Raw genomic sequence first — 13,718 nt, forward strand, 5'->3', positions numbered from 1 at the left:
AAAGATAAATATCACATGATCTCACTCATTTGTGGAATATAATGAACAACATAAACTGATGAACAAAAACAGATCCAGAGACAGAGAAGCATTGATCAGACCATCAAACCTCAGAGGGAAGGTAGGGGAGGATGTGAGGAAGGGGGAGATATCAACCAAAGGACTTGTATGCATGCATATAAGCCTAACCAATGGACACAGACGCCAGGCGGGTGAGGGCATGAATGGGAGTGGGGTGGGAGGGCAATGGGGGGATAAGGACACATATGTAATACCTTATCAATGAAGAAAAAAAGAATTTATAAAACTCAACACCAAAAAACAAACAATCCAATTAAAAAATGGGCAAAGGACCTGAATAGACACTTCTCCAAAGAGGACGTACAGATGGCCAATAGACATATGAAAAGGTGCTCATCATCAGTAATCATCAGAGAAAAACAAATTAAAACCACAGCGAGATATCACTCCACACCTGTCAGAATCAATGTATCAACAAACAACAAAGACAAAAGGGAGCCCTTGTGCACTGTTGGTGGGAATGCAGATTGGTGCAGCCACTGTGAAAAACAGTATGAATGTTCTTTAAAAATTTTAATTGGAATTGCCATATGATCTAGTGATTCCATTTCTGAGAACTTATCTGAAGAAAACTGAAACACTAATTCAAAAGAATATATGCACCCATATGTTCTTAGCAGCATTATTTACAATAGCCAAGAATTGGACATAGCCCAAGCGCCCATTAGCAGATGAGTGGATAAAAAAATCATGATACACTTATACAATGGAATACTACTTCGCCATAAAAAAGAGGGCAATCTTAACCCATTGTGAGAGTATGGATGGTCCTGAAGAGCATTATGCTAAGTGAAATAAGCCAGTCAGAGAAAGACACATTCCATATGATTTCACTCATTTGGAATTTAACGAACAAAATGAACTAACAAGCAAAATCAAGTTAGACTCATAGAGAGCAGGCTGACAACGGTCTGGGGTGGACTGATATAACACAAAAGAAAAAAAAAGAGAGAAAAAATTTCATGCACCCTGACAAGTTTTGTTATTATGGGGGGTGGCGGATAGGGGGGATTAAGGAAGGTATAGGGGATAGATGGCAATATTCAGAAACTTGACTTGGGGTGGTGAACCTGAAACCTGTATAATTTGTATCATTGCCACCCTAATAAATTCAATAAAAATGAATAAGAAAGAGCAAATGCAATGTAGCAAGTACAGAGCCTGGCCAATAGCTTGCACTAAAATTCCCTGGGTTTGCAGAATGAGGGATCACAGTGTAGGCAACCGACACAGAGCTTAGCATGCAGAGTTCCCTGTGTTTGTAGCTACAAACAGCTGGGTCCCAGGCCTCCTGACTCTATTTGGCCTTCTCTGCAGGTGCTGTTCATTTGGAAACAATATACTTGTTGGCAGTTTGTAGCAAGCTCAGGGGACTATAAGAATAGTATTTAGTTAAGTATCCTCTAGCCCCCAGAGCTTTCACTATGCCTTTAAGAAAGAGACTTCCTGTAAGGACTCCATCTTGTCTGTCCCTGAGGAAGTTGTTTGGGACCAGCTCTTGTCTTCCTCAGCAGCCCAAGTTGATCTTCAAACCTCCAGCTCCAGACCTCACAGATTCTTTTCACAAGAAACCTGTGAAGACATTGGTGACAGGTTATTGCCTTCAGGCAACTGTATGGGTGAGTTGATAAGCACGAGGCCTTGGCCTTAGATTCCCACAGGCCTAGAGGAGTTCTGGGTCCCCTCCCCCACTCCAATCGATAGGACACCTAGGCAACCTCCATTTTAAAAGAGGAGTGGTAAGGACAAGCCCAAACTATTTCCCTTCCTCTTGAGGAAATGGGCCAAGTGGTCCCTGCCACACTCATACTGGTTCCATATGGAAAACTTCCCCTCCTTTGGATGTGGCTGAGGTGTTTTTTATTTTTCCTTTCTTAAAGGGAAAGACCTGAGTTGTGCAGTCCAGGGGTTGGAGAGTAGAGAGGGTCACTTAGGTTGGGGGCTATAAATTAACATTATTTGGATGCATACCAAAGGTGGGGGAGGGGCAGAGAACCCACCAGTACCCTTGATTCTTTACATTAAGTACTCAGGGTAGATTGTATTACTCCCATAGAAGCTTCTTGAGGCTTCCTTTATGGCCCAGCATATGGCCTATTCTGGAATGTTCCCTGTGTGGTTGTTATGTGCATTGGTCTATGTGTCCATGTAGCTGAATATTTGCCAGCCATTTTATATGCCACCCAATGAGATGTGTTAAAATTTCTCACTGTTGCCCTGGCCAGTGTGGCTCAGTTGGTTGGACATTGTCCCATGCACCAAAAGGTTACCAGCTCAATTACTGGTCAGGGCACATGCCCAGGTTGTGGGCTCAATCCTCAGTAGGATCATTCAGGAGGCAGCCGATTGATGTTTCCCTCTCATGTAGATGTTTTTCTCTCCCTCTCTCTTCCTCTCTCTCTAAAAATCAGTAAATAAATATACATATTTTTAATTTCCCACTGTAACTGTGGATTTGTCCATTATTCCAGTCACTTTTTGCTTTGCATATTTTGGCTCTGAAACATGCATACAAATTTAGAATTTTTTATTAATATCTTCCTATTGCATGAAACCTTTTACCCTAATGAAATCTCCTTCTTTCCTCTAGTAATGTTTTTTCTTTAGATTACATGTTGTCTTTTATCAATATGGTTAAACCAGCTTTGAGTAGATTCATATGTAAATGGTATACTTTTGCCACTACTTTTATTTCAGATTTTCTAGATCATTAACATTTTGCATGTATCTCTTTTAAGGAGTATTTGTTGGAATGTTTCTTATCCGTTCCAATAATATTTGTATTTGAAATATTTAGTCAGAAACTGTTAAGGTCACACAATGAAATTACCTTAGAACACTTTGATTCCATTTAGTATTCTCCCAATTTATTGTCATGCATTTCAATTCTCTACATATTTAACCCCCAGAATAAATTATTATCATTGTGTTATAGAATCAATATTCTTTTAGATTTGCCTACATAGTGACAAATATCATTAGTCTTTCTTTTTAAAAAAATATATTTTATTGATTTTTTACAGAGAGGAAGGGAGAGGGATAGAGAGTTAGAAACATCAATGAGAGAGAAACATGGATCAGCTGCCTCCTGCACACCCACTACTGGGGATGTGCCCGCAACCAAGGTACATGCCCTTGACCGGAATCAAACCTGGGACCCTTCAGTCTGAAGGCCAACACTCTATCCACTGAGCCAAATCGGTTAGGGCTCATTAGTCTTTCTTTCCTGAATTTATGTGCCTCCATCTGGGATCATATTTCTTCTGCCTGGAGAAGAATCTTTAATATTTCTTTTAGTTTCAGTCTTCTGGTCACAAATGTTCTCAGTATTTTCTATGTTAACATCACTATGAAATACATATCTTTTCTTCAGGAATGTTTTTCCTTAAAGCATACTCTTTCCCCTATGAATATTGTTATATGGACTTGATATCTTATTACTTTTGGAAACTTCACAACCAAGATCTTTTCAAATACCACTTCTGCACTGTTTCCTCTTCTTTTTACCAGGACTAAAATTAAACATGGGTTAGATATATTCACTACATCTTCTTTAATTCCTTCCCCTTCTCACTAGCTTTTTATTAATCCTCACCCGGGGACATGCTTAGAGAGAGGGGAAGGGAGAGAGATAGAGAGAAACACTGCTTGGTTGCCTTCCACAGGTGCCCTAACTGGGGACTCAACCTGCAACCCAGGTATATGTCCTGACCTGGAATTGAACCTGCGACTGTTAGATGCACAGGACAGTGCTCAACCAACTGAGCAACTACACCTAGGGCACTCCCCTTCTCTTTCAGTGTTATCCATATTGATTCTAGATTTTTCATCAGACCTCTCTTTCATTATTCTAATTGCTTTTTTCAGATGGGAACTTACCTTTGACCCGTGAACCATAACACCAAACTTTCAGGGTAGTTTTTATTATGCCCCTAGAACAGAGGAAGGAAGTGAGAGTTACAAATGATAACTTGTCCCAGGGTCACCTAGCCTGAAAAAGGCACTAACAGAGACTAACATCACAGATTAAACTCAACACCCAAATCTCCTCTTTGCTTTTCTTTTTGGTTGTGAATAGTCCCTACCTCTCATCTCCCAGGAAGTGGAACCACAGTGAAGTCCTTCAACATTTTTAGCACTGTGATGTATTTCATTTTAGACTAGAGGCCCAGTGCACGAATTCATGCATTGGTAGGATCTGGCCAGCCCGGCCCAAATCAGCAGATCGAGGCTGGGCCTGTCAGATGGTGAGAGGTTGGCTGGCCAGCCGTGCCAATTGGGGCTCGATCAGGGCTGGGCGGGCTGGGGGGAGGGGCCACGGGTGATTGGCTGGTGGGCCCCACCCCAGATTGGGGTGGGAGGCTGATTGGGGGCGGGGCTGGCCATGGGGAGGGACTGTGGGTGGTGGGCCAGCTAGCCACACCCCCAAATGGGGTGGGGGGTGCCAATCAGGGGCCAGCAGCTTGGGGGAGGAGCCATGGGTGGTTGGCCGGCCAGCCCTGCCCCTGATGGGGTGGGGGGGCCGATCTGGGCTGGGGCTGGGCAGGGGGAGGGTCTATAGGAGATTGGCTGGCTGGTCCTTCCCAATCAGAGCAGATTGGGCCAGGCTGGCTTCCAGGAGGGGATGTGGGAGGTTGGCCGTCCAGCCCCACCCCAGATTGGAGTGGGAGGGGGCCATCGGGGCGAGGTCAGCTGGGGGGAGGGGCTGCAGGCTGATCAGGGGCAGGGCCAGCTGGGGGGTGGGGCCATGGGAGATTGGCCAGCCGGCCCCACCCCTGATCGGGTGTTCACTGATCACAGTGGGCATCATAGCGACCTGTCATTCCGGTCGTTACAGCATTCCAGTCGCTGGCTTTTTATATATACTAGTATAGATTATAAGAATCAGTAATATTTCTCCATTAGCTATGATATCTCCCCAGGACATTTTCTAGTATTGAGACCATTGATGTGTTGTTCTCGATTTCAGGGCACAATCCAGAAGGTGACACCACAGAAAGAAGACCAAGACGTTGGGGTATTTACCGAAGGAGATATAACAATGTGTCTGAACAAGTAAGTTCTGGCATTCATCCTTCATCCCACAAGCAACAAGATGGAGATTCAGCAACAAGTGATGCTCACATGGACACCCGAGTAAGATAGTAAGTGACCAGGCAGCATGGCTAAAATGCACCACCAATGAAAGTTAAATATGGAGTTAAATATGTCATTCTTCTCTCCAACCAGGAAGAATAAGGAATGATAAGATCAAGTTAATCATTGAGAAAACTTTATTTTAGCTGCGGTATTAATGGGGGTGAACATGTATAGAAGACTTCCTGAGCATATATGAACTACTTCTTTCTCTCCACTGCCCCACAGTGCTCCCTATGCCATTCCACACTGTCATTGGAGAGGCAATTTTCAGGAACGAGTCCAAACCCATATTAACAAAGAAAGAGAGCAAAATCCTCCAGAGACAAAAATGGAGGAGAAGAAGCAGGATGAGACCTCAGGAAACTGGTTCAAGATCACAGTGAGTGTCCTAGAAAAGTGGAACTAATATGTAGAATGTGTTGGACTTGTGTAGAAATGCTAGATACCTTTCTGGGGCAGAGGAGTTGGCAATGTGTCTTTTTATTAGTAGGAGTTAACATCCTGGGTCATCTAAGGGCAGACTCAGAGAAGCAATATAAAGAAAACAGACTGATTGCAAGGAAGATGAGACAGATAGTCTAAAAGCAAAGGAGGAAACTACTTGCCAAGGAGATGGAGCAACTCCATACCTGAAGGCACAGTTTGGTCCAAGCTGAATGCGGTAGGATGTTGAGTCCCTGGGGTCCTTGTGAGAGGTGCAGGCTAAGTCTGCCTTAGGTAGGATCTCTTAGAACTTTATAAAAGGAAGTACATGTTAAACATTTTAAGTTGATTATTTGAGGAAAAGTATTTGAATGGAAAGAATGGTATTTAGGGCATTCATGTCTGGTACAAAAGTTAGCAATAATGGATACTAGCCTATCCTAAACAATTGTTTTAAAGGCTGAAAAACAAATCTGAAAAGAAAACCTGGTTGGATTTATTCATAACGTTAGATCCCATTATGTCAATCTTCTCTCCTTTTTTTGGCTCCTAGATTCCATTCGGCATAAAATATGATGAGAAGTGGCTGCTGAATTTGATTCAGAAGCAATGCAGCGTCCCCTTTACTCCAGTTGAAGTAAGAGAGGGCAATAAAATGGATGAGAAGTAACAGGGCAGATGAGCAGTGGCTCTGGTCTCATATTCTGTTTCTCTTGTCACTATCCCTATAGTTTCACTATGAGAAAATGCAGGCCCACTTCTTCGTTGAGAATGCCAGTATTGCCTTTGCATTGAAGAATGTTGGTGGCAAGATTTGTGATAAGAATAATGAGAAGGTAAGTGTCAAAGGCATGACTAGGACTGGCCAGGGGCAAAAGAGCAGGACAGGGGCAAGGTCTGCTTAATCCAAAGGCTCAGATTTCCTGGTGCTTACCCAGCCCCTCTTGTATTCTCTGCAGATATCTATCTTTGTCATCCCCTGTAATGCACCCCAGGCTGTGCAGAAGGAGCTGAAGTCAGAAAAGGAGGATCAGATAAAGGTAATGCAGACTCCAGATCAGTTGTGCATCCATATCCAGACCCACTTCTTCTACCCCACATTTTGCCCCCCTTCACTACCTCAGTCAGAGCCACTGAACCCCATGGGGTGATGACAAGGGGCAGTGAAGTGGATTTGTTAGAAAAGGAAGGGACTGGGGCTACAGGCATCTTGGCTCTCTTTCTCTGGTCTATGTGGTTCCTCCCCATAATCACAGGTGAAGTCAGCAGAGGAATTGGACCAGGGCAAAGGGCTGGAGCCAGAAGACATGAGTGCAAAAAGAAACCCCATATGCACCACCTTACCAGATAATTCAACCAACGTAAGGTTAGTTGTACCCTCTTTCACCCCTGGTGAGCCTGACCTACCTTTGATAGTATACGTTTGTAGAGGCAGCAAACAGGTCTTCTGGGAGTATCATAGGCCCTCCACTCTCTTTTCTGTGTCCTTCACCTGTGCTTAGAGGTATCCTTTCCTTCCTCTGATCTGCTCACCTGTTCTCCTGGTCTGGGGTCAGTTTCCTGACTCTGCACCCAAACTTATCCAGCATGCCCTCCTAAGATTGTACTCCAGGAAGCATGATATCCCCTCATCACCAGTACTAGGGGTGACCAGTCTTGAATCAGATGCTGGTGACCTGGAATGGGAAAGGTCCTCCAACATAGGTTCTCATGTTGAGACGGGTCTTCCTATTCTGTGCTGAGAAGGGCTACCCTCCCCTGCCATGAGCAGAGCCCTCTTTCCTTTGATCCAAAAGGGTCTCTTCTCCAAACCCAGGCAGACATGGGAAGTTTACTGCCCCATGTTAAGGGCTGAAGTCCTGGGTGGCTGCTGTCATGACATTAGTTCCTCTGGAACAATGCCACCAGTTGGGCTTTCCTTGAGAAAAACCAGGTTTCCCTGAGTTGCGGAGCCAGAAGTGAGCCACCACCAGTGAGCAGAGGGCCTCTGGAGGCAGCAGTGGAAGGCAGAAGGCACAGAGAGTTGAGGAGACAGAAGGACAGTCCTCTCAGTGCCCCTCCCTCCACACATCACATCACCTGTCTGGTCCTTCAGAGGAGCTCTGGGTAGCCTGACACGGGAAGGATTGCTCAGAAAAGAAACCAACTGAGATAGGCACAGGTGCACATGGGTCCATGGGAGAGAAGGCCGTGATCATAATAGGGGACCACACATCCCCCCTCCCTAAGTTGAGCTGGGCCTGATCTTTTCTTTATTCCTTCTGGGGAAGGTCTCCTGATCCCGTGGTTGCTGTGTTTCCCATGCCCAGTTCAGACTCTCACAGGTGACAAAGGCTCAACCAATATCCCATGGGCCCCAAGTCCAACATGTGCAAGTTTTTCATTCCTAACTGGGATCCCAGGACCCAACAGTGGCAGGTGCAGGAAAAGTATGCAGCTCTAAATGCTGCTCTTTATGTCACTGGAGAAGGGAATCAGGGCATCTAGATGGGAGCTACCTAGCAGAATGGAGAAGTGGGGGTAGGGCAGGAGGAAGGGCGAGTGCTCTTCCTATGGATTAGTCCTTGGGGAAGGTTCCCAGGTCCCTAGAAGGCTGGGACACTAGAGTATAGCTGGGCTATATGTCTGGTGTAGGTTTGCTTGCTTCAACAAGGCAGGGCTGCTCTGCAGATTCAATTATGTTTCTATTTTGTCTTTATTTTGGCAGCTACATCCTGGAATTGTTCCCCAAGTTATTATGCCTGGTAAGTATTTCTCCATGACTGACTCCTTTAAGTGGCACAGACACTTCCCACAACCTGCTCTAAATGCCTTTAGGTCTGGCTCAAGTTACATTTTTGGATAAGATCAAAGACCCTTAATCCTCATTAGTGGATTGACCCATGTTGGAATCTGACAAAGGCTCTGGACCTTCTTCACACAAGTTCTCCACAGGCTCCAGGGCCCCCATGATGATGGTACAAGTGTAGTCCTGCTCATGGAATTTCCAAGGCTTTTTTGCACCTGACTTCTGACCCTCACCCTCACCTTTTCCTGATCATTCAGTACCACCTGCTGGTCTGCAAGGCTGACTTCCTCTTCCTTCCCCAGGATGGTCAGGAGCCACCCCCACCAACTAATTTGGGGATTGAAGCCCACAAGAATGTACCATCCTGCAAGGTGAGGAGGAGGAATCAAGCAGGGTTTTAGGTGGTGAGTGAAGATGGGGTATCAGCCGTGGTCCTGAGCACTGTTGTGATTTCAGGGAAGTTTCTTTGGATCTGACCCACTGAAGAGTCTAGTCTTGCAATTTCTGAAGCAGTAAGTACTCCTGGAAACACCAGGAATGGGGAGGTCTGGAACTGCTGTTTGGAACTCTCACATCTCATTTGGGGCCTGGTTAGCAAAGCAGCTTGTCCCCTTTGCTCCACCACAGATATTACTCTATCTATGACTCTGGAGACCGGCACTGTCTTCTCTGTACTTATCATGACAAGGCCTGCTTCTCCCTGAGCATTCCTTTCAACCCCAAGGACCCAGCCCAGTGAGTATCACAGCTCAAACTCTTTTTCTAGGGGGGTGTCTCCCCAGCAGAAACCTGCCAGTTCATGGAAACACCCTCACTGGCCAGACCTCCACATCCTATTCTTCTTTTTCTCCTAGAAGCACCTTGTTTGAGTACTTCAAGGATAACAGGAATATGAAGAACCACAAGGACCCCAGTGCGTGTGGGATGGGGAAGATTGGGCAGGGAAAGGGGGCATGAAGGGTCAGTCATAGGGCCCAGGGAGTGGCAACCCTGACCTTTTCTGTCCTTTCCTCACAGACCTGCATTTTCAGCTGCTGAAACATACAAAACGTGACATTACATGCACCCTCTGTGTGTTACCCAAAACTCAGCATGACCTGAGCTCCTTCGTGGTGGACATGTTGTTCCAGTCGGTGAGCACCTGCTTCCTCAGACAGGCCCAGAAAGATGCAGGTACATGGGAGCTGTAGATGGTGACTGAACACCTGTGTTTCTCCCTTTCAGGAAAGGATGCTCTGCTTCTGTGTCAATGGGGTGTTCAAGGAAGGTGAGTGCCAATAGAGTTCCCTCCCCAGATGTCCACTGCTCCCTCCCCCTTGCTGGGCTCCCTCTCAGAACTCTCTCAGCTTCCTGTCAGCCCTGCACAGTTCAGTAGTTGGGAACACAGGTATGGGGTTTGATGGTTGTCATCCCAAATCCTGACTGTGAGAACTTGGGCCCATTACTTAACCTCTTATTTTCCTCATTTATGAAATGGGACTAATGATACGTACCTCTTGGGTAACTGAAAACAATGAATTAAATAAACTTGTGAGGTGGTTGTTCTAGGGCCTGGCACATAGTAGGGACCACGTTAGTGAGAAGAGATTGCTCCTATGGTTGCTCTCCTCATTCCTGACACCCTGAGTCCCAGTGAACAGTTGTCCCCTTGGGAATTAGTATGAAGTCCACCCTGACTGGGGTATTCTGTGTGAACATGTGAAATGTGTGCAACTCCAACATGGTATTGTTGTTTGTTGTTGTTGAAGTGGAAGGAAGGTCTCAGGGTTCTGTGCGTGCCTTCACCCGGACCTTCATCACTACCCCTGCCAGCGATTCCAGGTGAGTGTTATGCTCTGGGTGGGAACATACAGCCCAATCTGGGCTCAGGGCTGTGGGAATGTGGCAGTGCATGTTCTCAGGGTTTTCTCGGTGTTGTGGGAAGCCAGCAGGTTGATCCAAGGAACAGTCCTGCAAAGGGGTTAAGAGCTTGGGCTCTGGAGGTAGAACACTGAAAGTGTTTCAGGTTTCTTTCAGGTTCTCTTCATGACGCCAACACTCACTAGATTTGTACCTGAGTGAAATCACATGACCCTCTCTGTGACCTATGTCTTCCTCTGAAAATGGGATTAGATTGTCCTCTCCCTTGGGCTGTTTCACTGAGTAAATGCAGTGGGGTTAGGGGTACAAATCTAGTGAAGCTTGTTGACAATCTCTCCAAGGGTAGGTTCAGTGGGAGTGGCAGAGGTACCAGGCAAGGTATCTGGGGAGCAGATACAGGTGGGTATGGGAGGAATCTGGTTGCTGAGTGATAGTAGAAGCAGGATCATTGTTGAGGGTGTGGGGTTGTCCATCCATCAGTTGTCTGAGGGCCCATTTTTCTCCAGTCTATGCATCATGAATGATGAGCTGTTTGTGAGGGAGGCCACCCCCAACACGACTCAGAGTGTGCATTCCATAGAAGTGCCTACACCCACCACCAGCTCCATGACCACCCTTTCCCAGGAGCAGCAAGAAATGGTGCAGGTTTTCTCCACCAAGTCTGGAATGAGCCTCCAGTTGTCTCAGAAGTGAGTGCTGGGTGTGCATGGGGATAGGAGGAAGCTGGGAGGAGCAGAGGAGTGAATAATAGAAACTTGCAGGTAATTTGTTTTACTTGTTTATTTCACCTATTCCTCTGAACATTTATCTCTCATTGCATATAAGCAACACAGTTATTTTGAACAGGTATGTATTCCTTTATGAAATTCTTTATTTCTTGGACCTCATTCTTTTATTGACACATTTGGGCTTCAGGAATTTTTCCAACATAGAGCTTATTTCACTGCATATGTAAATGTGGAGGCATATTTGTCACATAGTTTATGAAATGGCAGAGTGTTATCAGATTGTCTCCACTTTTGTCCCAATGGATGTCTCCTGCCCTTCCTCCACCCCAGGTGTCTTCATGATAATCACTGGGACTACACTAGAGCTGTACAGGCGCTCGCTCTGTGCAAGGTGAGGTCTGGGAATTCAGGCCAATTGAGTGAAGAATGGATGGCCTGGGGATGAGACTCAGAGCTCCTGGCTGTACTAATCTCCCAACTAGCTCCCTTCACTTCCTCCAGGCCAAGTACAAGCTCTCAGAGGAGGCCTTCCCACAAGCTGATCCTGGATCCTAAGAACACAGCCTCACCAAAAACCCCTTGGGTGTCATCATCTTCATCCTCATCATCTTTGTTATGTTTTTCCTCCAGTTTTACTATATTCCTGTTATTGAGCCAGGAGGTCTTGTGGGAGCTAGTAACTCAATGCTTAAGTGACACTCATCCACCCAAAGGGCTGGTTGTTTTGTGTATCTGTTCCTTCCAGGAACCGTAATTCTTTTCATAATAAAGAATGACGTTGCATGTTATGTCCCTGCAAAATCATTCAAGTCAAAATCCATTCATTGGTCTATAGAGGAGGAAAGGGAAATTCAGAGATGGTCAGTGAGTACTTGGAGAACAATGTGGTAGAGACTCAAATCCTGGATCCCTCTACAACCCAGGCTGTGTATGTCCCCAAGGCCATGTGGCTTCTGAGGTAGTGCTCTGTTACTCTGGTAGACCTGGGGGAGGTGGTCTGTTCCCCTAGTGTATTAGTCCAATATTTTTAGGCAGAAAACAGCATTACTTTCTTAGCCATACAAATCTATTCAAATTTAAAAACAATTCCCTTGGGGACAAACAGTATTAAAGAGCAGTAAAAACTTAGGAAGAAAAAATTGTCATCATTTATGACTGACATTGGAGTAATATCATTGATATGTAAAGAAATCAGTAGAGAAAAGGGGAACTGATATTAAAGCAGAAATGTTATTAAAAGCAGTAGAAATGCCCAACAAATCTATGAAAAGCTATCCAACCATAATTACCTATTTAGCCAGAATTGTGAATCCTATATAATAAAGAGCTAATATGCTAATTACACGGTCCGGGCAAGCTTCCGGATGAAGGCAGGGCTATGAGGGCCAGCTGAGGCTGCGAGGGCCAGCTGAGGTAGATGGGTCTGTGAGGGCTGAGCCCCTTGCATGAATTTCGTGCATTGGGCCTCTAGTATTGAAATAAAATGAAGACAAATTTTACTAAAAGAAAAAAGAAACCTAATAATCGTATTTTTAGAAAAATACGTGCACTATATTGCTGTATTAGTTTTTTAGGTCTTCTATAACAGTACCACAAAATGGATGGCTTAAAAGAACAGACATTGCACTGACCTGTGTTGCTCAGTGGTTAGAGCATTGTCCCATACACCAAAGGGTTATGGGTTTGATTTCTGGTCAAGGGCACATACCTGGGTTACAGGTTCAATTCCCAGCCTCAGTCAGGGCCCCTGGGGGAGGCAACAAATCAATGTGTCTCTCTCACATTGATGATTTTCTCTCTCTCTCTCTCCATCTCTCTCTCTCCCCCTCTCCCTCTCCCTCTTTTTCTCTTTCTTTCCCTCCCTTCCTCCACTCTCTAAAAAGCAATGGAAAAAACATCCTCTGGTGAGGATTAACACACACACACACACACACACACCAGAAATTTATTCTCTCACTGTCTTGCAGGCCAGAAATCAAAGTTCACAGTGCCAGCCAGGCCATGATCCTATAAAGACTCTAGGGGAGAGTCATTTCTTGCCAATGTTAGCTTCTGGTTGCTCCTGTTGTTTTCTGACTTGTGTCAACATAACTTTCTCTCTTCCTCCATCTTCACATGATTTTCTTACTTGGGTCTTTGTTTCTTTTCCTTTCTGTCTCTTATACAATAAAGCATCATTGGCTTTATAGTCCCCTCTAATCCAGGGTGATTTAATCTTGAGATCCCTACTTTAACTTTATCTGAAAATACCTTTATTCCAAATAAGGTCACATTCTGAGGTTCTGGATGGTCATATCTTTTAAAGTTCACTAGTCTACTCTCACTCCTCCACCCCCTCCCCAAAATTCACATCCATCCCATGTAAAAAATACACTCACCTCATCCCACCATCACCAAAAGTCTTTTTTTAAAAATATATTTTATTGATTTTTTTTACAGAGAGGAAGGGAGAGGGATAGAGAAGTTAGAAACATCAATAAGAGAGAAACATCGGCTGAAACCGGTTTGGCTCAGTGGATAGAGTGTCGGCCTGCGGACTGAAAGGTCCCAGGTTCGATTCCGGTCAAGGGCATGTACCTGGGTGCGGGCACATCCCCAGTAGGAGATGTGCAGGAGGCAGCTGATCGATGTTTCTAACTCTCTATCTCTCTCCCTTCCTCTCTGTAAAAAATCAATAAAATATATTAAAAAAAAAAAAG

General features: G+C 45.1%; 2 protein-coding genes across 2 annotated transcripts in view; both read left to right on the plus strand.

Moving 5' to 3' along the window:
• The first annotated feature begins 1,548 nt into the window (after positions 1-1,548).
• NXF3 (nuclear RNA export factor 3) lies at positions 1,549-11,790 on the plus strand. The gene is made up of 18 exons (XM_014532284.1): positions 1,549-1,700; positions 5,051-5,225; positions 5,446-5,599; positions 6,197-6,280; positions 6,375-6,479; positions 6,603-6,683; positions 6,900-7,009; positions 8,351-8,387; positions 8,734-8,802; positions 8,888-8,943; positions 9,059-9,166; positions 9,286-9,344; positions 9,449-9,564; positions 9,656-9,698; positions 10,180-10,252; positions 10,798-10,980; positions 11,350-11,410; positions 11,521-11,790. Exons 1-18 carry the CDS (start codon positions 1,697-1,699, stop codon positions 11,572-11,574), a joined length of 1,572 nt encoding a protein of 523 aa, XP_014387770.1. The 5' UTR covers positions 1,549-1,696; the 3' UTR covers positions 11,575-11,790.
• LOC102262987 (protein BEX2) overlaps positions 7,783-13,718 on the plus strand; it is a 13,091-nt gene continuing 7,155 nt past the window's right edge. The window contains exon 1 of the mRNA XM_005884889.2: positions 7,783-7,804. The gene's annotated coding sequence lies outside the window, so the exon portion shown is untranslated. The remainder of the gene's footprint in view (positions 7,805-13,718) is intronic.

Source organism: Myotis brandtii, unplaced genomic scaffold (genome assembly GCF_000412655.1).
Source record: "Myotis brandtii unplaced genomic scaffold, ASM41265v1 scaffold87, whole genome shotgun sequence".
In the NCBI taxonomy this organism is placed as follows: Eukaryota; Metazoa; Chordata; class Mammalia; order Chiroptera; family Vespertilionidae; genus Myotis; species Myotis brandtii.

Coding starts and splice junctions, on each gene's coding strand:
- NXF3 (XM_014532284.1), top strand. Junction 5,226..5,445: donor ATGGACACCCGAGTAAGATA/GTAAGTGACCAG, acceptor ACTGCCCCACAG/TGCTCCCTATGCCATTCCAC. Junction 11,411..11,520: donor AGGCGCTCGCTCTGTGCAAG/GTGAGGTCTGGG, acceptor CACTTCCTCCAG/GCCAAGTACAAGCTCTCAGA.